At 34.1% G+C, this 27542-nt stretch overlaps 2 protein-coding genes across 4 annotated transcripts in view; both read left to right on the top strand.

The window, feature by feature from the left end:
- Nucleotides 1–3223: 3223 nt before the first annotated feature.
- On the top strand, nucleotides 3224–6124 carry LOC113104119 (60S ribosomal protein L38). The gene is made up of 5 exons (XM_026266052.1): nucleotides 3224–3304; nucleotides 3484–3509; nucleotides 3870–3930; nucleotides 4936–5058; nucleotides 6057–6124. Exons 2-5 carry the CDS (start codon nucleotides 3507–3509, stop codon nucleotides 6080–6082), a joined length of 213 nt encoding a protein of 70 aa, XP_026121837.1. The 5' UTR covers nucleotides 3224–3304; nucleotides 3484–3506; the 3' UTR covers nucleotides 6083–6124.
- Nucleotides 6125–7623: 1499 nt separating this feature from the next.
- The window catches only part of LOC113103764 (protein tweety homolog 2-like), a 47439-nt gene continuing 27520 nt past the window's right edge, over nucleotides 7624–27542 (top strand). For all 3 annotated transcript variants that reach the window (XM_026266027.1, XM_026266009.1, XM_026266018.1), the window contains exons 1-2: nucleotides 7624–8065; nucleotides 23894–24069. In XM_026266027.1, coding sequence (XP_026121812.1) covers nucleotides 7937–8065; nucleotides 23894–24069 — 305 coding nt within the window. In that variant the 5' untranslated portion in view covers nucleotides 7624–7936. The remainder of the gene's footprint in view (nucleotides 8066–23893; nucleotides 24070–27542) is intronic.

Here is a 27542-nt window from a genome sequence, read left to right as displayed (position 1 = left end):
AAATGTCTGTGTGGGCCTTTGCTCTACCAAGAAAGCTTACATTTGGTTCAGTTCCATATTCAAACTGTGTGAAATCCTCAGCAGATCCTATGCAAACCTATTGAAAATTCCATTTCACGTTATTTCACCAGTGCTATTTCCACTTGAGGGCTCTTTGCTTATTCCAGTTCCAGATATATACATTTCCATCCCAGTAGGGCTACAGGTTTGAAATTAAGGATGAAATTAAGTTGAGCAAAGCTAATGAAGGTTGGATGATCCCTGCTTCTTATTCCCATTTATGGTTCCAGCAGAATCCAAACCATGATTGATGCCGGGCCAGCACCGCACATTACTTCTGGCTATACACACAGTGAAGCTTGTGTTTGTCTCACATGAATGGCTGAGTGATGGACTGCGTGTCATTACAGACGATGTACGTTAGTCAAAATGGAACCTGAAGACTTGGCACACATCTATTCTAATGGCTCAGAGAGGGTATGTAAGGAAAGTCCTGTGCTGATGTGGTAGTCAATTGTTAAGATTGCCTAAGAAGATTATTATTAGTAGTAGTATTAGTATTAAATATAATGATACATTTTTGTAGATAGATTATTATTTGTATATCTTTATAGATTTTATTTGAATAATTTTTAATACGTCTATATAGTTTTTGCTATTATTATTATTATTATTATTATTATTATTATTATTATTATTATTATTATTATTATTAATTTAGGTTTTAGTTGTATTTGTTTAGTTTGTTATTTTAGTACTTCAGTTTAAACGAAACAAAAATAAGAAATGTTTCCTTGGCAACTATTTCAGTTAATGTTTATTTCATTAAAAATGTCCTTTTCTTTTTTTATCTGTCTAGTTTTTATTTGTTTTTATTAAGTTTTAGTTTTTAGTTTTATTTACTAGTTTTAGTTATTTTAGTACTACGTTTAAAATAAACAAAAATGAGAATTTAAATTAAATTAAATTAAATTAATAAACATTTACATTTACATTTATATATAAATATATATATATATATATATATATATATATATATATATATATATATATATATATATATATATATATATGTATATATATAAATATATATATATATATATATATATATACACACACACCCACACACACACGTTTTACCTTTCTCCAGGTATTATATTATAGCTCTCCTTTCATTCTAACATAGTTTCATGCCTTCTGAACTGAGGAATGAAGTCAGAGGACTGAAGTCAATTGCATATGGAAAATACAGGCTCAGTAACTGGTCAGACACTGCCCTCTCTCCTCTTTATCTCTTGTGGTCCATCAAGGACTTTGCTGCCAAGCAGCATTTGTTTCATGAGCATAATCTGCCATCTAGTGCCATTGGAGTGACCGCAAGGTGACTGCAATAAATATGTGGAATCCTAATGTGAATTAATAAAATATAGTATGGTAAAAGTCTGTGTGCTCTGTAATCTAGGAGAGATGGCTAGAGTCGCGCCTCATGAACCTTGTGAAATATGCTTTTTTTTTTTTTTTTTAAGTTTTAATGCACAGCCTGCCCTGCACCAAACCCACCTTCATTACCATCTCTGACTGAGGTTGGACAGGCTTTAACAAATTCCCTGAATGGAAGCAGCAAAAACACAGAGCCAAATGAAGCTAATCAGCATTCTGCTCAGTGGAGGGAAGCGAGTTGTGGGATCTGCCCTATGCCTTCTACGTGGGCCGAAACGAATTGGCTCAAATGAATATGAGCCAATGGGACAGTAATTAAGAGTGAGGAGGGCAGCGGTGGTGTCTACCTTTATTAATTAAGTGCAGAGAAGCTGCAGATGTCACTCAAGAATCCAGCAGATTAGATACACTTAATAAGAACCAGATGTCTGAATTATTGATATGCATGGGGAAGTTGTTGCCCAATGTTTAGAGATTCAGACTTATAATCCAAAGGTTGTGAGTTTGAGTCTTAGGCCGGCAGGAACTGACTGAGGTGCCCTTGAGCAAGGCACCGAACCCCCAACTGCTCCCCGGGCACCGCAGCATGGGTTAATGCAGAGTGAAATCTGAGTATGGACGTATGTCACGTCACTTTCACATGTGCGTATACAACAGATGTGCATATCTCATTGGGACTAATATCTCACAGATTCTGTCATAAACATCATGTATGCAAGCTTTGGCTATTTTCTAGAATTAGATCAAACAAATCAATGTCTGAATGAATCACTCTTATAAATTAGAGGTTACATTTCACAGGAATGGTCAAGATGGTTATATACATGTTTGTATGTGTGTGTGCATGCTTTTAGTGGCACACTAAAACATCATGATGCTATATTACGGTAATGATACTTACAGATTCGATGATTCAGCCTCTCTGATTGGTTCATTTGACTGACTGATTGATTGACTGACTGATCGTTTGCGCAATCAGTGCCTTGCATTATATGATTCTTCAGTGCAATAGAAGACAGGCTTGTTGACAGTATATAATGACTATATTGATATAATGATCAATATAATGATTTAGGGTTACAGCTTACATATAAGTGGGATCATCATTTCTTTTAAACTTTCCTACCATTTAAATAATAATTTGTGAATATATATATATATATATATATATATATATATATATATATATATATATATATATATATATATATTTTTTTTTTTTTTTTTTTTTTTTTTTTTTTTTTAAATGTTATGAAGATAATGAAATGTAGAAATAATAACAACAATATATCAGCAACAATAATGTCTTCACTTTTGCCGCAATAATTATTTTACAGAATGTATTCAGTAACACTTTACAATAAGGTTAATTAATTAATTAAATAGTAATTAACTGTATTAGTTAACACGAACTAAGCATTTATTGATCTCAGTTAATTAATTTCAATATTTACTATTACATTATTAAAATTGTAATCCCTTTTTTTTTTTTTTTTTTAACATTGGTTAATGCATTGTGAACTAACATAATCAAACAATGAATAACTGTATTTTCATTAACCAACATTAGATTAAATAGCCTGTAACAAATATATGGCTATTGTTCATTGTTAGTTCATGATAATCAATACAATAAGTAATGTTAACAAATGACACCTCATTGTGAAGTGTTAACATATATTCCATAAAGCCTTCCGATTCAAATATTAATAAATGACATGATATATTCATGCTGTACCTGTAGATGTCGCTGTGAGTATCGCTTTTTTTAGTCCAGAGAGTCCCTCTTGAGCCACCGTAGCTGGTTTATATTACACATTCACGCGGAAGTCCCGCCCCTTTTCCCCCCTCGCTCGCAGGACGTGTAAGTGTTAGCATTTTAGCTCTGTCTAATGAATCCATGTAAATCTGCATCAATCCGTCAATATCCACCTTTCATACATATATGGTGTGAAAGATGAAGTGTAAATGTGTTATTACTCGAGATATTTCTTAGAAGTTGTGTAGAATAGCGAGGTAATAAAGTGTTTTTCTGTATTGCAGGGTCGAGTCGCTCCTGAAACAGAATGGTGAGAATGTTTATAAATATATTACTTGCGCGATTTTTATTGAATGGAGAAATATAGTGTACATCAGTTTAGTCACGTTTGTTCTAAAACGATAAGCTAAACCTGCTTTAAAGTAAAATCATGGGTTAGCAGAAGGCGGCTAATGGCGGAGAAATAATGGATTGTCACGCTGATGAAGAACCTGTTTTTTTTTTTATAAATTATCAAGTAGTGAATCGGTCTAAATGTGAAAATATTATAGGTTTGTTCTATAATCATAAACAAGCAGTCGAGAAATGGCTATTTTAAGATCTCGAATAAGCCGAGTGCTAACGTTTAGCCTAATTTTCGTAGTGTCTAATGTGTTTTTCTTATTTACAGCCACGAAAAATTGAAGAAATCAAAGATTTCCTGCTTACAGCAAGGAGGAAGGACGCAAAGTGTAAGTTTCATTTCTGATTAAAAAAAAGTTTTTTCCTTTTTAGGTTTCTCCTGTAAGTTACTGATGTGTGCTGCTTTTTATTGTGACGTCGTTTGCACGCACTTATGTGGTTTGTTTTGATTCTGTTAACTATTAAATATTAAGTTTTACTTAAACCATTCACATTACTAAAAACTGTGCATCTCAATCATGGAGGACTGCACTGTTTGGATGTCTTTCAAATTGGAGACACACTTCCAGTTCAGAGACTCTAGAAATGAGCTGATCTATTGATACATTTATAGTTCTCCTGGGAACTTATTATTCATGAGTTGACAAGGAAATTGACACAAGGTGCGTTCAAGTCAGAACTAAATGGCAATTTCTCTTTTCTATATAAAATTCAACGATTATATTAAACTCTACATCTAAGAAAAATTGTCGAAAATGTGCATCGTTTTTTTTATTTCTGTGGATTTATTTCTGTTTTTATTCAATTTATGAAGGTGATGTAAACTGAATCCTTATCCTATGGAAATTCTACAATTGTATAATATTGTGTATATGTAACCTGCAGTTTTATTGTACGTTACAAAAAAAAATATATTTTATCATGTCAGCAAATTTACGTCAATACATATCTCACTGATTCAGAAGCGCAGGGCTTTGAAGAAAATTGTTTGACTTTGTGCTGTTTTTGTGTTCAACTCCTAAAAACGATCTATCCAACATGACTTGAATGCACCAGGAGTCTTGTGTTGAATGAGACATCCAGAATGTGTAGTTATTGGGGTTTTTACAGGACCAGGATTGACGAGTCCTGATTTAAGTCTGAACAGATTTTGTACTTGTGGTCTGATAGAACAGAATTTCAAGAATGGGTTCATTCTGTGATTTGTGATATGCTGACTTTGTTAATCAGTATCATTTTTTTTTTACATTTCTGAATTCTTAGCATATTTGCATGGAAAAATGTTTACTAGTTTTGATGGACTTTTTCCAAATTCATGCATTGTTTTTCAACAGCTGTCAAGATCAAGAAGAACAAGGACAATGTGAAGTTCAAGGTCCGCTGCAGCAGATACCTGTACACATTGGTCATCACAGACAAAGAGAAGGCGGAGAAGCTCAAGCAGTCCCTGCCACCAGGTGAGTCCTCAAACACCATGAAACGGCCGAGATCGTATCAGGAAACATCAGGAATAGTGTTGTTATAAATGCATGAACTGGTTGTGCAGCGTAATGCTTTTGCAGAAATTTTATCGACCTCATTGTGCTAAATGTTTGTTGAAATGTTGTTTTGGTTTGATTAAAAATCTAATAATATGCAGATCTTGTAATGAGAAAGTAAAGATGAACCTACAATTAAAAGGAAATGTCAACATTTCCAGGCCTGTGGATTTAAAGCTTAAATATGTGACCCTAGAGCACAAAACCCAAGTCACTGGGGTATATTTTCAGCATTATCCAAAAAACATTTGTATGGGTCAAAATTATCGATTTTTCTTTTATTCCAAAAATCATTAGTATATTAGGTAAAGCTCCTGTTCCATGAAGATATTTAGTAAATTTCCTACAATAAATATATCAAAACTTATTTTGATTAGTAATATGCATTACTAAGATCTTTATTTGGACAACCTTTTTTGTACAAGTATTTAGATATTTGTATTTTTTTTGCATCCTCAGAGATTCCAGATTTTCAAGTAGTTGTGTCTCAGCCAAATATTGTCTGATCCTAATAAACCATAGATCAGTGGAAAGTATATATATTCTGCTTTCATGTGATTTCATAAATCTCAATTTCGTAAAATTGAAACTTAAGACTGGTTTTGTGGTCCAGGGTAAAATATCTTAATGATGAGGGAATAAAAAGCTTTTTCGAAGTCCTTATGTAGTGCTTACAACTGACAGCCATGGAAATTCTGTGATTTGTGTGAAGTTTGCAAGATGTCCAAACACTTTGGGCCTGTCCTGTGCCCCCTGTGCATTTACACGCTTGCTAGAATAATGATGGACCTAGTGCTGGGTTTCGCATCACAGAGACTTCAGTTCCACCGGTCCACTAACACTTACAGCTGTGTCAGACCAGGACTCTGTCTCTTCAAGGATTACTGTAAATATGACCCATCTCTCTCTCGTTTCAGGTCTGGCTGTGAAGGAGCTGAAGTAGATGTCTCTCTTGTACAAAATGTAATAAAATTGGGAAAATTAAGAATTGTGTTTATTTTTTTTGCTATTTAGGACCTGCTTGATAATCTTTTATAGCGAATGATTATCTAGTCCATATCTGTGCTTATTTAAGGTAAACACCACCTTTCAGAACTTTGGAGTCAGTATTTTATTAAATTTCTTTTTTAATCAGCAAGGATGTATGTAAGTGATCATTGAAGATTTCAAAAGACTATTTGAAATGTTACATTGACTACACTGAAGACTAGGGTAATGGCTGCTGAAAGTTCACTTTCGGCATCATAGGAATGTAAAAAAAAATTACATTTTAAAATAGAAAATGTTTATTTAAAATTGTAATGTTTCACAATATTACGGTTTCTTTTTTATATATATATAAATGCAGCCTTGTGAGAAAGTATTATTTAATAACATTATAAAGTCACACCGACTCAAGTTTTTGAATGGTTGTGTACCTTATTCCTTTTAGGGAAACTTTCCTTGACCTTAAAGTTGGCTTTCTGGCCAAAAGGTTTGTTAATTTTAAGACCTTTAAAGAAGTGTGTCAAAGCATTTACTTTGCACCAAATCAAACAATACCTTTGTAAACTTAGTTACGGCAGAATTATATGTAGTTTAACTTTAGGAAGGCTGTGATATTTATGTCATAGTTTGGCAAATGTGGTATTTGGAAGCCAGTCTAAACATTTATGAAATGTATATGTAATGAAATTAATAAAAAAAAAAAAAATAGTAAAAACTAAAAACTCATGCCTTTTAGTGGAGTATTAAGTATGTCTACCTTTTGAAATGTAGTGTTTTTATCAGGTTAATTATTCTTTGGTGGCTCATTGCTTGCAAATGGATGAAGTTTTCATTTTGTGAATTTATTCCTTTTCAAAAAATGTTTAGAAATTGTTTTATGAAATCTCAAACCACATGAAAAATAATAACCACATTTACCAATTACTGGCGTTCTGTTCAAGATCATGAAATTTAATTAAGGTGATAGTTAAGAGTTGAATGCTGATATTGCAACAAATTTAGGAGAAAAGGTTGACTGCAAAACCATGATAACAGGAAGAACTTACAAACCTACCAAAACCAGAATGAGACAATGATCTTAAAAATATCACATCTAAAATAACCTCACTCTGAAAATGTATAGAGCAATTTTTTTTAATTAGGTAGTATTTTTGTTGATTTGCTAGTAAGATTTTGTGTCAGCTTTTTATTCCAGTATTTTGAAATGTTCTTTGTGCGTGTCCTTGTCTTTTGTTCCAGTGTCTGCATTTACTCGAGTTGCCCAATAGATGGCAGCATTGCGTTATATATTTTCAAATAAATGCAAATCTCATTTTAAGAATATTTAATTCAAAAAAATAAATAAAGATGATCTCCAATGCCATCAATATATATCATTTTAATATCTGCTGAATCTTGTTATCAGTAGAATTAGGCCACCAAAAATGAAACTGCCCCTCATACATCCTCATTCTTCTATTCAGGCGCGACCCCGAGTCCCATTCGTGCGCTCCGCTCATTCATGCGCGCTCCCGAGTTCTTCAGAGCGCACAACGCGCAGGAATGGCTGCGGCACGAGACCGGGATTTAATGCAATAATTCAACATTTCCCGTGAATTCCCACGGACGGGGGGTTTGGTGGAAGTATTCAGAAGTCTTCTTATGTCCCTTTCAGCACTTTTATTTGAGTAGTCCGTCTCTCTAGTTTCTAAATCCATGGCTTTTGTTTGAGAAGACAGGACAGTGGAGAATAACCGGGAAAGAAACACCCAAATTGTCCGACCGTCTCTATCTGGGAAAGTGATTTATTGGTCTCCTCGACTGCTGAAGGATGTCGTCTGCACGGGTTGATTATATCGCTCCTTGGTGGACTTACTGGCTTCATCAGTTTCCTCATGTGACTCTAAGGTTTCAGCCGTTGGATCACACGTTTAAACCGCAGGATGAGAACTACCAGCAGGTCAGAGCTCCTGGTTTTATGGCACAGAGGTTCATAAACACAGTCAGGAGTGGCTTCATGTACTGCACTGTCACTCTTATTTTCAGTTTGGGACTCCAGGTCGTATAGAGAATGTCAATAAAATGTTTCAGATGTCCTCAATGAGATCGTTTTCATTATGTTTTTGCGTATATTTTCATTATATGAAAAGACACACTAGTTAATTATACTTGTATTGGTTAAATTATTGTTATTAATATAAATATGTATTTATTTTCAAATGAAGTCCACACACAAATGCTACTATATATTCAACAATAAGATAAAAGCTTCAATAAACTCATTTTAGTTTTGTGTAGGTCAGATGAACATATAAAATAATTTAAAAGGAAATCAGTTGATTAATATTGGAATTGCTGGGATTATTTTTGCTCTTTCACCATTGTGGTTTCTGAAAGGTCAACCATGAGGTCTTTAAAGTGAGTCTTAGCAGTACATGGGTGTTATTTTATTATCATTGAGGTGCTATTGTAGTTTTTATTAATATTTTGGATTAATTAAAACATTTATATTTTTCTGCTTTTAAATTTGTTGTATATTTGTCATTTTTATTAGTTGTTGTTTGATTCATTTGTATTTCGGTTTTCTATTTTAGTTCATAAAGTTAGACTGAACGAGTATTTTAATATTTTATTTCAGTTAATGTTTATGTTATTTCAGGTATCATTTTATATATATATATATATATATATATATATATATATATATATATATATATATATATATATATATATATATATTAGTAAACTGTAATAACCCTGCTTCACGCTTGCTTTAATTGTCATATTGTGTGTACAGTTCAGATTGGCTTTATTCTCTGTGTTTCCCCTCCTGCTTTCTGTGTGAGCTGTGATAGACTCCCATTCCATTAAAATTTCTTAGAAAGATTGTAATCTAACAAGATTGCAATTTAAGTTTTTTTTTTTTAAGACATCCTTGATGAGAGTACCCTTGTGCAATATGAATGATGAAATGCAATACGTGTTCAGATGAATTGAGTGTCTGATTGGTCTACCCATTGTTTTTTCGCCCCCCAAAAAGAAGTCATGCTATTGTCTTGTATAATAGCCTCTTTCTGAAAAGTGCATGTCTGCTTTCAGTTTCGGCATTGTTAAACCTCAGTTATATTTATCTGCTGGGTTTTGAAATGTCTAATAGCTGGCACGTATAAAGTAAATCGTTTATTTGTAGTCACTGAATGCTGAAAATCACTGTCATGTCCCAAACCACATTTCACAGCAGAACTCCATCTAATTTTGAACCGGATTGAGTTGCTAAAACACATATTTCCTATCCTGTAAGTTGCTTGAATCTGTGCTGCACCTGTCTTTGTGAGCGCGATGGGGTTTTTCCGCTGACCTGTAGCAATATCATATTGATTAGAGATGGAGTGAGGGTGAATGTGAGAGAGGATGGAGGGGCAGAGTGTTCATTTCTGGAGCTGTCTGTCTCTGTTAAGGCAGATGGTGTAAATGGAGGCAGAGCGAGACCAGATGCTGTGGTGTAATATCAGGTGCTCACGCTGGCTCCTCCATCGTCTAACACCGGGGTTTTTTCACGTGGCCTGAGGGATCCTCCTTCATAACCCATTTTCCCCCAGTTTGTGAATCTAAATGCTCTGTTCCTGCTGACACTGGGATTTGAATCCTAATAGCTTTTCAGCAGAACAGGAAACTGGTGAGATCTCTTTCCTTTGTGGGGTTTTCGGTTTGGCCTGGGAGATTGTGCATATGAGAGACTGATGTGCTTCATATCTAATTGCTGACGTTCATTATGAACGCCAGACAGATGATGTGCTCTCTATAGAGACTCGCTGTGTTAAATCGGTACAGCAGTTTAGGAGGGAAAGCTCAGTTTGGATCCATTTCTGACAACGATTTCAACGTGTTTCCTATTAGTCACAATGAATTACAAAGATTATAAAATTTGATCAGTATGACAAAATAAAGAAATAAATCACATTGAAAAACTAAAAATGTAATATATATATATATATATATATATATATATATATATATATATATATATATATATATATGTATATATATATTCTGGAGAGTATAAAATCAGTAACTGTTATTAAATGTTATTTGATAATGTTTATTATATTATTGTTATAAATTTATTTTAGTATTACATTTCAGAAATTTGCTAAACATTCCACAGTGTGAAATCAGTTATTTGTAATTATGTATTTTATTTTATTATGTATTTATTTAATATTTTTAAGTTGTAAAACATTTATATGAAAACATTCTAGAGAATAACATGTGTTTTTTTGGTATGCTTTCATCTCTTATTTGACACTGACCCAAGTGAAAATATTTCCGCTTTGTATTTAGACTTAGATTCCCCAATGAGCAGGCCCAGATGAAATCTGCAGACTTTTCTGTGCATCTTCTGCTGATTTTGAAAGAATCTTTGGAATAAATTTAAATATGGTCCAATATAATAAAACATGGCTTTCATTGTGGTATTTTGTGGATGCAGATCCCTTCTGGGCCTGTCAGTGAGGACATCAGGCCCAGAAAAGACCAATCGTCAAGTTATGCCTGAGTGGATATGTGTTTGTGTGTTAGATGGGTCAAAAGTCATCTGTCCATATGATTCACTTATTTCCTGTGGGGATTAATTGCTAACAGCTATTTTGTTTTCTCCCCCATCCTAGACAGAGGATACATCTGTTTAGTTCACACCATAAAGAGATTTGTGTGCCCAGATATTTATTTAAAGGCAGCTGTAGATATTTAGTTGCTGTTTTTGTAGTTAAAGTTATTGTGATGTACAAGTAAATGTGACAACATTTTAAATAAAAACTTTGAAGCTACATTAAATTTTTTTGTTGTTGAGGTATTAGGATGCTTGCTAGGGTGGTCGGTGTGTTTGATAGGTTTTTTTATTTTTTTTCACCCATGTATATATGTGATAGTCATTAGACCTCTAAAGACGTCTGTCTCCTCATCGAGCCACTTACCGTATTTTTCGGACTATAAGTCGCACCTGAGTATAAGTCGCATCAGTCCAAAAATACGTCATGATGAGGGAAAAAACATATATAAGTTGCACTGGACAATACGTCGCATTTATTTAGAACCAAGAACCAAGAGAAAACATTACCGTCTCCAGCCGCGAGAGGGCGCTCTATGTCTTCAGTGTAGACTGCAGGAGCACTGAGCAGCATAGAGCGCCCTCTCGCGGCTGTAGACGGTAATGTTTTCTCTTGGTTCATTTCTCTCGGTTCATGTCAAATTAATTTTGATAAATAAGTCGCACCTGGCTATAAGTCGCAGGACCAGCCAAACTATGAAAAAAAGTGCGACTTATAGTCCGGAAACTACGGTTATTGAAATGTCAAAAAAACACTTATACTTTAGATGACAAAGTATTTTTCACAAATAAATAAATATTTAATTTAACAAAGTTATTGCGGGGTGTCCCATACATTGGTTTATTTATGGCCACCCACAATATCAAAACTGACCGCCACAAATAGATTTTCCAAAAGGCTTTGAAGTTGCTGAATAAACATGAGAACTGCACGTTTCAAAATCAAAAACTGCCGTGGATGTTTTTATATCACTCTATTTCAGAAGAAAAGCTGACCGAAATTTTCAGAAAATTTTCGATGTCATTTTCATTACATCTTGCAAGGAATGCCTCATAAATCATTAGCTGCATTTACATGGACCCTTCTAATGCGATCGTAATAGGACTAGAAGCACAATTTGAATAAAAATGTCACATGTAAACACGTCAATCAAATTGAATTGGATCGATCCGACAAAAATTTCGATCGGATTGTAAGGGGTGGTTTATCCCTTTTGTAATCCGAGCGAGAGGACATGTAAACACTTGATCGGATTGAAAACTGAAACTGGAAAGTACTGTGCATGCGCAGTGACATATGACGCTCAGAACGAGCTGTTCTACCTGGTCAATAAAATGTTCTGTCATTATAAATCTCCGCTTTCACTCAGTGTATGTGAAGTGGAACACAACCACGTCCCACCAGTCCTCATTTAAGACTCTCATCAACAGACATCTAGTTTTGACTCTGTATATCCATGCAGTGAGCGCATGTCAAAAGAGTAAATCTTATCTCAAGCTTGTGTCAAGTAAACGCGCACATCAACCCGATCACTTTATTTACAATTCATGTAAACACTACGTTTGGATTCGTCTATTAGAATGAATTCATTCCGATGGAAGCAAAAAGTGTCCATGTAAACGCACCTAGTGTTTGTGAGCCCAGTGCTGCGTTGTAAACAGCTGTTAACGGAGGAACCTCTATCTCTCCCTCTCCAATAGCACCACCTGCTGGCAGAATAAAAAATATTTGCATATTTATATATGGGGTGGGGAGTTCCGCCACAAATAGATTAAATAAGGCTGAGGGAAATTGTATTGTTTTGGCTTCAGAAGACACTTTAGTGTTGTTTCATGGTACGTTTGCTTGCTTTTTGCTCAGAAAGCCTCAGTTTTTTATTTTATTTATATTATTTTATTTACAATTCCACTTTTGTGTAACTTCCTTGTTTCTTTCTTCCTTTTCCTCAGTCTCCCTTTTTTCGTCATGGTTTGTTTTGTTTTTCTGTTTCTTTCATTTTTAAGCATTTGAGTTTACTGCTTTTCTTATTTTCCATCCTTTCTCATCTCCTTGTTTCTTTTTACAGCCTCAAAGACCTCTTTACGTCCTCCTTAACTGAACATTAATTGGAAGGAGCAGTTTAATGTTGTAAGCTGGTATTTTTTTTTTTTTTTTTATCTCGACCGTGAAGACAAGGGTTGCATAAAAAAATCATTAGGCCCATTGTCTGGCTTGATTTAAACAGAAACATTCACTAGAAAACTACAACTTGAAAATGCTGGTCTTTAACAGTGTCTGATTACAGCATACAGAGTTGCAAAAAAAAAAAAAAAGAAGTTTGTACTTCCTGCACTTCAAGCGTCACCCATCAGAATTGTGACGTTTGGTTTTCCTTTTGGTTGGAACAATGTTTTAATAGCAATACAGAGCTATAATGTTTACACCTTTCGGGGCGAATCAACCTATAAAGATATATTTGGCATTACGTATTGTAAGCTGGTATAGGAGATTGTTTTAACATGAAAAAGATTACACACTTCAGCTTTTAGATGCAGAAATATTTGCTCATAGGCCAAAATTGAGTCATAAATCATATGAGAGTAATAATAATAATAAAAATAAAAAAAATCACATGCCTTATGATTTATTTTACTTTAGTAATTATATGTGGAATTTCCCCTGTGCTCTCTGAACATTACTTTATATATAAATTGTGGGGTAGAGGCCATATTTTTCTTTTTTCAGTATGACCAGTTATATTTAGGGCTTCACATTTGCCCTTTTTCCAACAGTTCTGATGTTTGGGCCAATATCTCTCACCATGACTTTGGTGTCTAGCCTTTTTTGTTTACTTATTTATTGTCTCCCTTAGGCTCAGTTTTATCGCTTCAGACCTGAACCGTGGCACTTGACTTCAATTTTAGATGTAAGAGGAAAGAAAAACGCTGCATTCTGGGTGGGCCAGGTTTTCGTGAAACCACAAAGGAAGTTTTCCCAATAAGGATGTGAAAGATGTGTGGTAAACCCTATCAACTTTCTAAATCGGGCCAATCAGATATATCAGAGACAGAGATTGTTTTGGGGTAGTTTAGGACAGAAATATTTAGTTTAAGTTTGACATGGTGGTAAATCAGGAGCTCATTGGTTTGTTGCAATGTCCTTTTTTTTTTAATCCTTATATAGCAGCAAGACAATATTTAAGCATATACTGCTAGTCTAATGATGGTGGTCCGGTCAAGTTGAGAGAAAAGACAATTGTCAGCTTGTGGTATTCGGGTCAGAACTGTTAGTAAAGAATCGGGCGATCAGTGAATAGTATTATTTTACATGCAATGGAATGTATTGCATATTCTCAAACCCACTCAGAGTCACTGTATTGCATCAGTCTTTTTATTTAGAATGAGCTTGTGAAATATTTAATTTTAAAGTTAAGTATTCATTTTTGTTACTTCAATGAGCATTTTAATATCAGTGCATTGAAGCGTGCATGTATTGCATGGTATTTTCATTTCCCAACAAGCTCAGAGATGGATGTTTCATCAGTTTTGTAATCCATCACTATGTCTGTTAGTTCATGTTACTTCTTATCAGGTCCTCATTGCATTTTTGAAAGAGCCTTGTCTTTGCAATAGATATGAGATGTTAAAAAATAAAGTGAATCAATTTGAATTTGAAAAACTTAACTCAGATCTGTTTGTGCTGAAAGTTATTAAATATTAAAATATTTTATATTACATATGTAGTGTTCAGATATTTCTCAGTTCATTTATTGAAATATTAATAATATTCACTGCAGGATTATTACATATAATAAATGAATGCAGTATTTTATTTTTTTTTTCATTTCATTAGGTTTTACAAGAACATTCGTGACAGTTCCTGTAGTTATTCTGCAAAAATGTATTTTCTGTTTTTCTCATCAGTGCTTTTGTTTTCAGTTCAGTTCACATTAGAGGCAGATACAGGCCCATTTAGGCTGTATATTTAGACATTTCTTACTGTTACAGTACATGGAACATGGAGCCCGTATCATCTTTCTCTTTGTCTCTCCTTGATTTTAATTCACCCAAAGCCCATGACCTGCTCCGCTCTGAGTTAATGATGTCCCAGCTGTGAGGTTAGGAAGGTTCACTCGAGCGCACTGTGTTGGAAAGCCCCCTGAGGTTGCCCCTGAACCCCTTTTAAAAGCTGTTCAGGAGAGACGAGGACAGAATCGAGTGAGGTTGACTGGTCCGTTGAGGTCCTTCCTAAAGCCTTGCCTCTGCTTTACTATCAAACCCCAGTCATCCACGGCCCTGCCTTGATCCAACACTGGAATCTTCTCAAATATTCCTGTATATTGTTCACTGAAACTATTTGCAGCCTTCTGTTCACTGAGATCTTGGAAATCACCTGGAGATTGCATTAGCATATGTTTGAAAAAAAAATTTCAGTGACGTTTAACGGCAGATTTAATATATAATACGATAGCTTTTCCCATGATTTCATCATGTAAAATTTATAATTCTGTACCTCACAGAGCATACAGCTGTAAAATTGTAGACTTCTGATCAGGTGGTTGATGGTGTCACTCTTCAGCGAGTGTAGATCTCTCTCTGCTCCCAACAGATGGGTGTCAGAGCGCTCCACACAGCTGTTCTCCATCTGCTGTGACCATCACATAGCTGAAGTTTGGCTCAGAACTTCCACAGAAAGCACATTCATCACTTAGCTCAACAAAATATGTTTGAATCCCAATTCGCAAAGTACAAAAGTTCATATTACACTGGTGATGATATATAGCTAAGCTGGTATTGAGAGGTTATGTCAATATAATGTGAAATAACATCTTGAAGAAACATCTTAAACTTTGGACAATGTTTTATTGAGACAAATCTGAAAGGCCATTCAGACTGGCAGCGTTTTGCATGAGTCCGAGATTTTCAGCCACATGAGTGACAGTGACCATTGGAGAATCAAGTTGAGCGGCTTTAAACTTGTCAACCTCTAGCGCTGTCAGTGTGAACCACGCCTGACATTTTCCTAACTAACCATGACAAGTGATGAGTCATCTTGGTTTCTATTTCTGTAGAGTTGGGTAGCGCGTCTACAGTGGAATTTCATTGGTTTAAAATCTGATGTTAAGCATCAGAAATGTTCTGATTGGCAGTGATGTTATCATATCACAAGCATTTTCTCTTTCAGTTTACATGTGGTTGGAAACTTGTCAGCTTGTACCTGTTTTGGACACAGCATAAGGGTTTATTACCTATAACTGTAGGTTTGTGGTGTATTCGTATTTTGTAATTAATGAAAAAATATTTGATTTACACTACTGTGTCAGTAATTGTCTAAAATGTTTTTAAAGGCTGCATTTATATGATAACAAATGCAGTAAAACTGCCATATTGTGAAATAGTATTACAATTTTAAGTATTTTTATTTATTAAGATATTTTAAAATGCTATTTATTCCGATGATGGTAAAGCTGAATTACTCTAGTCTTCAGTGTCGCATGATCCTTCATAAATCACAGCTGATTTGGTGCACAACAAACATTTCTTGTTATTGTTGAATTCAGTGTTGAATAGGGTTGTGGAAACAGCGATTTCACAAATATATATATATATATATATATATATATATATATATATATATATATATATATATATATAAATATATATGGAGTTAGCGGGTTTGTTAATAAATATATGAATATAAAGTTTAATGCACCCATGCTGAATAAAAGTATATAGATGTCTTACTGATGCTAGACTTTTAAACAGTAATATGTAAACTGTTTTTAAAGTAACTCATTGTGCATAATATGCACATGCTCTTGCTTTTTTTATAGAGACAATAAAATATGTGGATTTACTATAGGGCGGGGAGGAAATGCTATGATTCTGAGACAAACTATTGCTAATATTGCCAGCTATATAGGACACAATGTGGGAACTGGGATTCCTGTATTTTTCTTATAGCACACATGCATGGTCTCTTAGTGTAGATACAGTACACTGGTTTGACATTAGTCTCAATGTTGTCCTAAACCTGTAGGGCTCCTCAGTCTCAGACAAGCAAACAGTGTAAACTTTGAACCATTATCATGTTGGAGCAGCTTTACATTCTTATGTATCCCTGTCTTTCTTCAATTTATAACAAAATATCGACCACTTTCCCTAGAAACCTGACCTGGGATCAGTCATCTGTTTCCTCCATGTGAAATATTCAGTTAAGTCTTGTTTAAAGGTCCCAAACTCCAGTATTTGACTTTTATTTCCCTTTATAGAGATCTTCCCGCAGGCAGCAAACGGTACTTGATTCGCCTGTTTGTTCCTCGAAGCTTAAAGGCTTTGTCAGTGGTACTTCATTCACATCCAGTTTTACAGCCTGTCTATTCATGAGGATGATGTGATTGGCGATTGAAAAGGGTGTTTTATACTGGCACGTAGCCAGCTATGGCTGTATGTCAGTGAACCCCAGGAAAACTCGGTCTGGGAGTGGACGCACTATGCAAACAAGATGAAGAACAACACTACGTAGTTTACCAAATCACTGAACTGAAATAACCCAGATCTGTTTGTTCTAAAAGATATGTAAAGTGTTTGCACATTCTTGTGCCTGATGATTGTCATGATTGATGTGCTTAAATAATTTTGAAATCGGATCCATGTATCTATAAAAAAAAAAAAAAAATAAATAAAAAAACAGCCAAATTCATTTCAGATTTGGCCTGTAGCATTTGAGGAGAAATTGTTTTAGGAGTCTCCTACAATAGGTTTACATGCATGCAAAGTCCAAAAAAAAAATATAAAAAACCTTTAGTTTTCTCAAAATTAAGTTTGAATGTCGGTTCAGTCTCTCTTAACCCCTCATTTCCGTGAGTCTACTCTGCTCTGATTGGTCAGATAGTCCAGTCTTTTGTGATTTCTGATTGGTCAAATGGTCCAGTCTTTTGTGATTGGTCTACCGTGTACAGCGCATGTCGGAAACGATATGCCCATTGCTATAGTTCTGAGTTTTGAATGCTTGATAGAAAATAAAAACAACTATTATTTATCATACTTAATAATTGTGATTCATTTGAGCCAGTTGGTCCAGATAAAGTGGGTACTGAGCCATTTTTCAAGAGCCAGGATTTTTTGAATCCAGTGTTGAACTCCTAACAATGCAGCTATGCCATTGCAGGAATAAATATATTTTTTGAAATATATCAAACAACAACAAAAAAATTATATATACATATATATATATATATATATATATATATATATATATATATATATATATATATATATATATATATTGTAATAATATTTTGCAATATTACAGTTTTTACTGTGTTTTTGATCAAATGAAGCCTTGGTGAGACTTTTTTTCAAAAATGTTACTCCATATAATATAAATATACATGAACTAATGTTATCAGTGTTATTAATCTCAGGTACTATAAAGTGTTACCTTTGTATATACTTACAGTATATATATGCCACAGTCATAACATTCTAAATGAATAAGCAGTGTTTCACTCATTTCCTTTAGGCTTCAAATTAAACTTTATTATGTTGAACAAGATGCTGAGCACTTCATTCCAGGAGAAAGACAGCAGTGTTTTTGACGAGAGGCAGTGGATGGCTGTGAGTGAGGATGTGCAGAAATTATGTTCACATGGACTGTGCAACGTCCTTTGTTTTCTTTCATGGAGACTACCATGCCACTTTTTTCCCCATAATCCTCTGTTTGAACCCCTTTGAGAATTCCCTTGTGTCTTTTTTCTTTCCCACCATCCTCTCCACCCTCCTTCCCAGCTCCCTACTTCTGTGTTTCCCCACCCCTTTACTGTCCTTTCTTCTTCTCACCTGTCCTTCTCTTGTCTGCTCTCTCTCTCTCTCTCTCTCTCTCTTTCTTTTTCTCCTAGACGCCTCTCTTTTGGATAAGATGGATGGGCTGCAGAAATTGAATGAAACAAGTATTGGAAAAACAAAAAAGTGGAAGAGACAGAGTGGTTGCTTTTCAACCACAGCGGCGTAGAAACAAACAACATTATGGAAGACCTGTCAGCAACATTCCCTTTATTTACATTCATAGAGTTTACAAGCACAGAGAAGCATGCCGCTTTCTGAAGGGCTGCATTGTCAGACCTTGTTCGTTTAGAGTCAATATGAAACACCGATCATGTTTTTTATATTACATTGTATGAAATGCTTTTTTTTAAGTTGTAAATCTAACAGATTGGAGTATGTTCAGGAAAATACTATTACAGACTTACTTTCTACTGAAAAAAATAAAATAAAAAAAATCATGTTTAATTCAGTTCAAGGCAGTTGAAGTATTATTTTTTTTACAATCATATTTATTTTCAATTATATATATATATATATATATATATATATATGTATATATATATATATGTATATATATATATATATATATATATATATATATATATATATTATTATTATTATTATTATTATTATTATTTTATTTTTTTTAAGTAAGCCACCACAACTACGGATAAATGATATAAGCAGATGCAAATTAATAATACAAACAAACAATCTAACAGAAAAACTATGATTACCAAACACAGCTACAAATTTTAGTTAAGTTTTTAGTAACAAGTATGTTTCAGCCATATAACCTTAATCAGGCGTTGTTTATGGTTTACAAAAAAGGTTGCATGACCTAAACATATGCAAATTTGAAATCTATAGCAGTGTGCCAGATTCATAATTTTTGTTAAATCAATGAATAAAATCTACAAAATAAAAAATGTTAGAAATTGTACTTAAATTTTCAGTTCAAAAAAACAAAATGATAAAAAAATGATAAAAGGTATAGCTCAACGCTAATCATCGGGACATTAGAGGCCTTCTAAAATGAAGCGACGTGTTTGTGTAAGAAAAAATATCAATATTTATAACTTTAGAAATCAATCTCTATCTTACGCTTACTGATGTAAACACGTTCAGGAGAGAGTGTTTAAGTGGCAACTTTACAACTGTAAATGAATTGGTGAAAAGGTGTGGGAACTCTGCGCTGTAGTCCTATGGACATTTGTAAGCATTAGCGGTGGCTAATTGAAAAACAGCTCTCTGTCTGTTTGTGCGTTTGAATTACAAGGGAAAAGGTGGGTGGAAATGAATTGGTGAAGAAGTGTGGGACTGTGTAAATAATTCCTCTTTGCTTTATTTCCACAGAGGATAATGCAGGTGTTCCATTATTCATGTGTGCCTGGTATTAATGCACACCCTCTGTGTGTGTGTGTGTGTGTGTGCGTGTGTGCGTGCACATTGTATTTGTTTGACTATTATAATTACACACTCACTTTTGCTGTGCCAGTGTGTATGTTTGTGACAAAGAGAGCATTGGTAAGGCCAGATAAGTCTGCAACACAGTGCTGTTTATGCGTTTTTGGGAATGTATTCCGAATGTATTCTGAAGTAATTCATTATATTCACAATAATGGCTCTGAATTTGTATTGCATGCTTTATCTTCTGTCTTTGTCCGTTTCTCTCTTGCAAACAAACAAGCAATATTTTTCTCTTCCCTTCCAATCCTTCTTGTTTACACTCTCTACATAATTTTGTGGGCTTCAGTTCTCTATTTCTTTACCTGTCTATCTTATCTATATGACAGGGAGATGTGTCAAACAGTATTTTGCTGTACTGTGCTAGATATATTGGCTCGATTATTAGCTGGATTGCTTTGTTTGACAATATTTGTTATGTCTTACATAATGCAGTGCTGTTTTTGCACTCATGCCAGACATAATAATTTGTTATGACTAATTTTATCTTTTGTTTTGCAACCACCAGGCTCTAGTAAAAAAAAAAAAAAAAAAAAAAAAAATGTTACATAGAAATACAAATGCAGTATATAAATAAATAAATAAATATTTTTGTTTTACACATTTTATGGAAATCACCCCTAAATTAGAATCTAAATAATTTATATAAGATTTTCTGTTTTATATATTCTATTTTCTATTTTCTATATAGTATTTGTAATGTAAAATGCAATATATATTACACTTCATCTTAGATATTTAAACCATTTTTTATCATTTTTATCATGATATAGGATCGAGCATATACCACCCATCACTAATCTCTTAGGTTTTTCCCTGTCAGATGGAACAAGTTTCTCGTAGTTCACAAAGATCACACAGGATTTAGTCAGGGTAAATCCATCCATGTAGTCACACACAGCTTCATTAAAACAGATAATTCCTCTTTTCACTCTGTCCCAGGACATAAAGGGCAGTGAGGACCTGGTGATGGTGATGTTTGTGTGTGTTCTCTGCTCTGGCCAAAAGTATTAAACATAATGCCAGTCTTTCTCCCCTTATTTCCACACACTCTCATTCCCTAATATGTCCCCCTCCCCTCCCATAAGACCCCCTGCTGCTGTCTGTGTGCCTCCTCCCCCCATTTCCTCATCACAGTACCTTCATCAACCCTATTTTCCCTTAACAAAGGCCTGATGGGGGAATTATCCATCTTCAAAGGTGGAGGAGGGGTTTAGACAGACTCATCTTTTTCAGACAGTGAGACTGAAATGAGACGCTGTTGGTTTCATCAAGCATTTTACTTACAGATCTGATGGTTAAATTGATGCTCTACTCCACCATCATTTAAAATCTTGGGGTCTGTTAGGCTTTATTTTTTTTTTATTTATTATTATTTTATTCTTAGCAAGGCTGCATTTAATTGATTAAAAATACAGTTAAGAGAGTAATATGAAATATTATCATAATATAAAGTAAATGTAGAATAATTTAAATATATAATCTGTTCTTCTGTCTTCAGTTTCACTTGATCCTTCATTATTTATTTATTTATTTATAGGATTTTTTGAATATAGATTTTTTTTTTTCATGACAATGTAATAGTCTTGATCAATTCAATACATGCAGCTGTCTAAATTAAAGTATTAATTTATAATTATAATAATAATAATAAGGTTTTACTGACCCCAAACTTTTTAAACATTAGTGTATATTAGTCAATTTATAAATTATAACATTGTAAATATGGTAAAAAAAAAAAAAAAAAAAAAAAAAAAAAAAAAAAAAAAAAAAAAAAAAATGTAAAATTTTATTTCAGTATTTTTTTTTAGGACTCATTTGCCAAATAATTTGTCATTAAATTGTATTATAAAATGATATGTGTAAAAATCTATTATGATCAGTATGGGTTTCAGTGGTAATGGAGTACAGGATTGTCTATGATAGTTAAAACTGGATAAAATTAGTGTTGAATTATTATTTACATTGTTTACAGACCCTTATATCATCTCAAATGAGATTTAGAGAAAAACTATATTTTATAACCTAGTTCTTTATCCTTTATCGTTTGTCTTTGTCACAGTTGATGAATACGACCACTGGAATTCTGGGTAGAGAGGTTGACTCATTAGTCTTAGAGTTATGGGAGTGAAGCAGGTGGCTTAGTGTCCCACCACCGACAGGATGAAAGGGAGAATGTTAGATGTAACCGAGAGAGACAGAAACAATGCAGGAAACAGGGATGGTGATGCAGCAAATAAAGATGCTTGGCTGCTTGCTATAGCTGCCCTACTTTCTCTTCAGAGCCAAGAGCAGGATGGGATACGACATATTGTGTGTGTGTGTGTGTGTGTGTGTGTGTGTGTGTGCGTGTAAATGAGTGTGGCTTTGTTGAATAATTGTGCCGCCCCATTAGTTGTCATAGTTATTCTCAGTCACTGCTTAAAGTCCGTAGATTCCTGTCTGGTTGAAGGTTTTAAGACTATTTTCAGTGTCAAAAATTAGACCATGCTCATTTTATGTTTGATTAACAAAGTTCGGGAAGAGCACGTTCAGATGATTAACCCGGCCACTTCATCATCAGTCAGCAACTACCCCATCTATCCTATCAGCTCGAGACTGAACTTCTATAAATAGCCCAAGACATATTAGCTTAATTCTCTCTGCAGTATTTCAGCATCCCTCCACCACCCCGACCATCGGCCCGTTTTTACCCCAGCACGAGGGAAGTACTCGGGAGGAAGCTGGGGGCACTCTGGATCCGGGCTGAATGCCCGCATACCATTCATGTTGCTTCATTATCTGTAAGGCCAACTCGTGAAACAATGGTGTGTGTACAGTAGTTCTAAGCATAGGCAGAGTGGTACCTTGTGCCCCCATTAAATTCTGTGAGATTAAAATAGCTCCGGCTCTATCAACTAGAGCTCTATGTTATATGACAGAGTGTTGCAGCTGGAAAGGACCTCTTTGTTATCAGTGTAATGCGTTGTGCTCGGAAAACATCTCAGGAGGTCATGACTTCAAGCTTCATTAACAACAAACTTGCAATAGTGGACAAGGTCACTGAATTTTAATTGAAGTTTAACTAAACTTTAACTAAAGTTCCCTGCTCTACATTTTTACCCCCCACAATCCACTACACTCTGATGTACATCACAATACAGAAGAAAAGATTTGTCGCTACTTCTGTTTCATTACAACTTTATGACTCCGTTAAGATTCTATTTATTAATATCCCTTTTAAAGGGTTACAATGATGCACCTTGATAAAAAAAAAAAAAAAAAAAATATATATATATATATGTATATATATATACATATATAATAATTATTATTATTGCACCATGATTTCCTGTATTTCATCCTGTATTTCAAGTGATGCCTCTGTCTCTGAGCCTTATAATTTTAAGTTGAGCACATTGCATATCCTTTTAAGATTCAAGATTTTTATTCGTCACATACAAAATTATATATAGCATATATAACCAGCAGTGAAATGTGTGTCAGGTCCGCTCCATGGACAGTGCAATTATAAAAGAAAACAACACGTGAAAATATACATAAATATAGCTATATAAGAATGAAATAAAAGTAAACAATAAAAATATAAGAATAAAATCTAAAAAAAGATGTATATTGTAGAATTAAATATAGAACGCATATATGTTGTTGATTTTAAAATCAACAACATAACCCATTTTCTAGAATAATGTGACATTTCATATTTCACTGTGAAACAAGAAAATCCTTGTTGCACATGATTTTGGTCCATTAGGAATTGATTGGATCATGAATTTTTTATTTTATTTTAGTCTTTAAATAGGCTGAGTCGACTGATAAGAGAGCTTTGTGTTATGAGTGACAAACAGACCAAGTTTCCCTGTCCCTTTTAACAAAGAAACTCATATGTGCTGTTTTTGTGTGTTCCAGTCGCTCATCTTCCTGGGCTGTGTAGCAGCAGCTGGGCTCGGTGTGAACCTGCTGTGTCTGGCTATCTACCTGAGCTGCCTGTGCTGCTGTCGGAAGGAAGAGGAGGAAGAGGAAAGTAAGAAATCCAACTCCTGCTGTGTCACTTGGGCTGCTGTTGCTGCTGGACTCATCTGCTGGTACGTACCACCCACCGTTCTCACGCTGAGAGAATAAACCGCTCAAGATGCAGGCAGCATAGATGAGCACTCATGTGCATGGGAGAATAATGTGGTTATCGTGGTCTCTGGCATGGTTGAGCAGAATTTAAAATATTTGCTTTCATAAAGAATGACTTTGCTGTTATCTGTCACACAATTTTCAGTTTTGAAATGAGTAATGGGAAAGGAAAGGCTTGCATCAACATGGCAAATACTAGCGACATTCTTTTTGGAATTAGCTCATGTCTTCCTCAATATTTCCTCACCTATTTTTATTTATTATCTCTCTGCATCTCGCTGTGTCTAGCAAACATTCTAGATGCGCTGATGAAGAGTCTTGTCATTTTAAAGCTCAGTGTCTGGTTGAACAAATCAGTGAGTGAATAAACTGTGAAAACATATTCATGTAACAAAAGGAAGAATTTGAGAACACTAATGGATCAGACAGGTTATAAATGATGTGAAAAATGACCTCATTTTGGAGTTTAATGGGTCGTATCATGAGGAATCAAACTGTAATTGATATTTTTTAGATGAGAGTTCATTAAAAAACTTTCAGAACTCAATATTTTAAACCAGGTTTTAATAAGTTACATTTCTTTTCTTTTTTTTTTTTTGAAAGAAATGAATACTTTTATTCAGCATGGAGGACGCATTCAATTGATCAAAAGTGACAGTAAAGACATTTTAATATGTTACAAAATATTTTTATTTTAAATAAATTCTGAACCATATAATCACGTCCCCCCCCAAAAAAAATAAAAAAAATAAAATATATATATGTGTGTGTCACTGAGTACTGGAGTAATCGCTGCTGAAATTTCAGCTTTGCCTCACAGAAATAAATGTCTTTTTAAACCATAGTAGGTAACACTTTATAATAACTTTCATTTATAAATTATTAACAAACATTGTGTAATGTTTAACAGATCATTAGTTAATATGTATATTCACATAGCTAGAGATATGAGAAAATGTTCTTACTAATAATGAACTTAATAAACATTACCTAATGATTAACATATGGCTATTTAATGTAAATGTCAATGCTTACATACATCAGTAAACTGTCAGTTCACATGTTTTCATTTGATGGTCTTTGTTTGTGGTGTAGAACCCTATTTACACATCTTAACAAATAATCTATTAAATGGGGTACAGTGCTGTTTCATGCATTCAGAGTTGTTTACACCGTTAAAGAGTTGGATTCTCATGCTAAGCATAGACAAAGTAAAAAAAAAAAACAAAAAAAAAACATCTGGACATATCATTTATCAAAACAATATAATATAATATAAACAGATTTAACCGTGTTCCCTTATAGTAATAAGGTTTTCAAGAAGTGTTTGATCATATGAATTGAAAATTTAATGACATCTGTTAGCATTTTACCTTACATGAAATAATGATTTGTTTGAACATTATGCAATATTTAATAACTGTATTAGCAAACATTAACAAGCACATTTAACAAGGTTGCTCTGCCGGTCTTTGATGCAGAGAGCGGTCTGCATTCCTGTCTTAACACCGGTAGAAACACTCCAGTTTTGTTTTGAGACACATTGTCCGTCAGGTCTGAGTTGGAGGAGGGGTTGTGGGAACGCTCAGAGTCTGACTAGTATTTAAGACTTTAACAGGAGGTTGAATAGTCTTGGACATAGCGAGACAGCCCTCTGACCTCTGCTCAGACACTGTGCACTTTTCTGCCTCCATCATCCATTAAGAACGAGAGGCATTCACTTCTAAAACAGCTTCGGGTCTTAGTGACCATGGCTGTCAAGCTCCAAAAAGGACCCCAAAACACCATAAAAGAACTAAGAAAGCAGTCTTTATGACTTGTGTGCTATATTTGAAGTCTTCTGATGCTATAAAATAATATTTTTTGTAATAAACAGAAACTGAAATTTAGGTTGCAATTTACTGAAATCATCCCCTCTGTTGCAGCTCTTAAATCTCATTTTCCATCCTGAATTTTTGCTGGTAAATTTGATAACAAATACAATTCCAGTGCTTTGGTCAAAGGAAATCTATTGGAAGGAAATATCAGTGAAGTAATTGGTCCTCACTCAAAGCTATTTTATGACTTCAGAAGACTTGAAATGTATGGTTCACTATTTAATATTGTTTTATTTGAGGGGTTTTCCAACTTTTTCTTTGCAACCTTTTGTAAAATATATATATTTCTTACTTGTTTTAAAGACCCAATTGGTGGTGGGGTTGAGGAGAAAATAAAGACATGATTTAAAAATCACATAATTGGCTTTTATATATCATCCTACTTGAGTCAAATCAAATTATTAGGGCTATTATTTTGAGAATATTTACCTTATTTTTAAACTCATTATTAATGTTAATATAAAGTATTAAAGTCACAATGTAACAAATGTAGTGATTTTTCTTTCTTTCACATTGTGACATCTGAAGGAGAATTATCATATAAGATAAAAAATGTTCAGTGCTCCGCTTTTTGATTAGTAACATGAAAATTGGAGAAATTAAACACATGCATGGATGAATCAATAATTTTTTTTTTTTACTTTTTTTTATGTTGACTTCTAATAGACTTCGAGTTATTATTACTAGATAAAATATTAAGATAAATAATGCAATTGTGATTAAGGTCTTAATTTCGGACCAGTTTTCAGAGAGTAAAAACAAACATAACATAAAAAAAAAAAAAAGTGTTAAACATAATCCCAGTACTGCTATATGATGATTTGCCCTTTTTTTAAAGCTCGACAGTCATGGTGTAGTCGTCAGTTTTGGTTTCATGTTGTCATAAATTGGTCAGAAAAAAATGGATATCTTTGTAGACAGCCACATTCCCAGACCTTCAAGGTCTTAACTCTTGGGAGCTTCACTGCACAGAGCTTTATTAAAGGAAGTAGCTGTTACTTTGACATGCTAATAGCAAAAGGGTAGTTATTTAATCAAACTCAATGCTCCAGTCTCATAGCAGGCACTATCCCAGCTGTTATATCATCCCAGCACTGCTGGAGAAATGCTGAGCCCTGAAGTGCTCCGTTGAATTAGTTTGTGTTGAGTATCAATGTGTGTATATAAATGTATGTATGCTTATGAGAGCACCATCTTCTCTCTTAATCCCATGACACTCATCTGTGTTGATATTATTAAATTAGCATTAGGACTGTTGGTATTCTGAAAGCTTCTGTGGTGAAACAGAGCCCACTGTTGGCTTAAATGCAGAAACGTGGTCAGAGTTAAACAGCAGGAATTGAATCTGTATGTCACAACTAAAGAAAACATCATCTTGGCTGATGAGTCTGAATTTGTCTTGTATACCTTGAATTGGGGGTGGCTGACCAACCCCTATCTTTCTGGGTGTGTGTGTGTGTGTGTGTGTGTGTATTAGTCAGTCATTTTGACTTTAGTGTTTTGATTATATTTCAACGATGAATATTTTTATTTTGCCAGCAAAATCATTGTCAATA

The sequence above is a fragment of the Carassius auratus genome, chromosome 1 (genome assembly GCF_003368295.1).
Source record: "Carassius auratus strain Wakin chromosome 1, ASM336829v1, whole genome shotgun sequence".
Lineage (NCBI taxonomy): Eukaryota > Metazoa > Chordata > Actinopteri > Cypriniformes > Cyprinidae > Carassius > Carassius auratus.
The sequence above is the reverse complement of the archived record's forward strand: the minus strand, read 5'-3'. Positions and strand labels throughout refer to the sequence as shown.

Bases quoted from the DNA above. Each gene is read 5' to 3' on its own strand.
- LOC113104119 (XM_026266052.1), top strand. The intron at 3,931-4,935 runs GTAAGTTTCATT...GTTTTTCAACAG, and splicing joins AAGGAGGAAGGACGCAAAGT to CTGTCAAGATCAAGAAGAAC. The intron at 5,059-6,056 runs GTGAGTCCTCAA...CTCTCGTTTCAG, and splicing joins CAAGCAGTCCCTGCCACCAG to GTCTGGCTGTGAAGGAGCTG.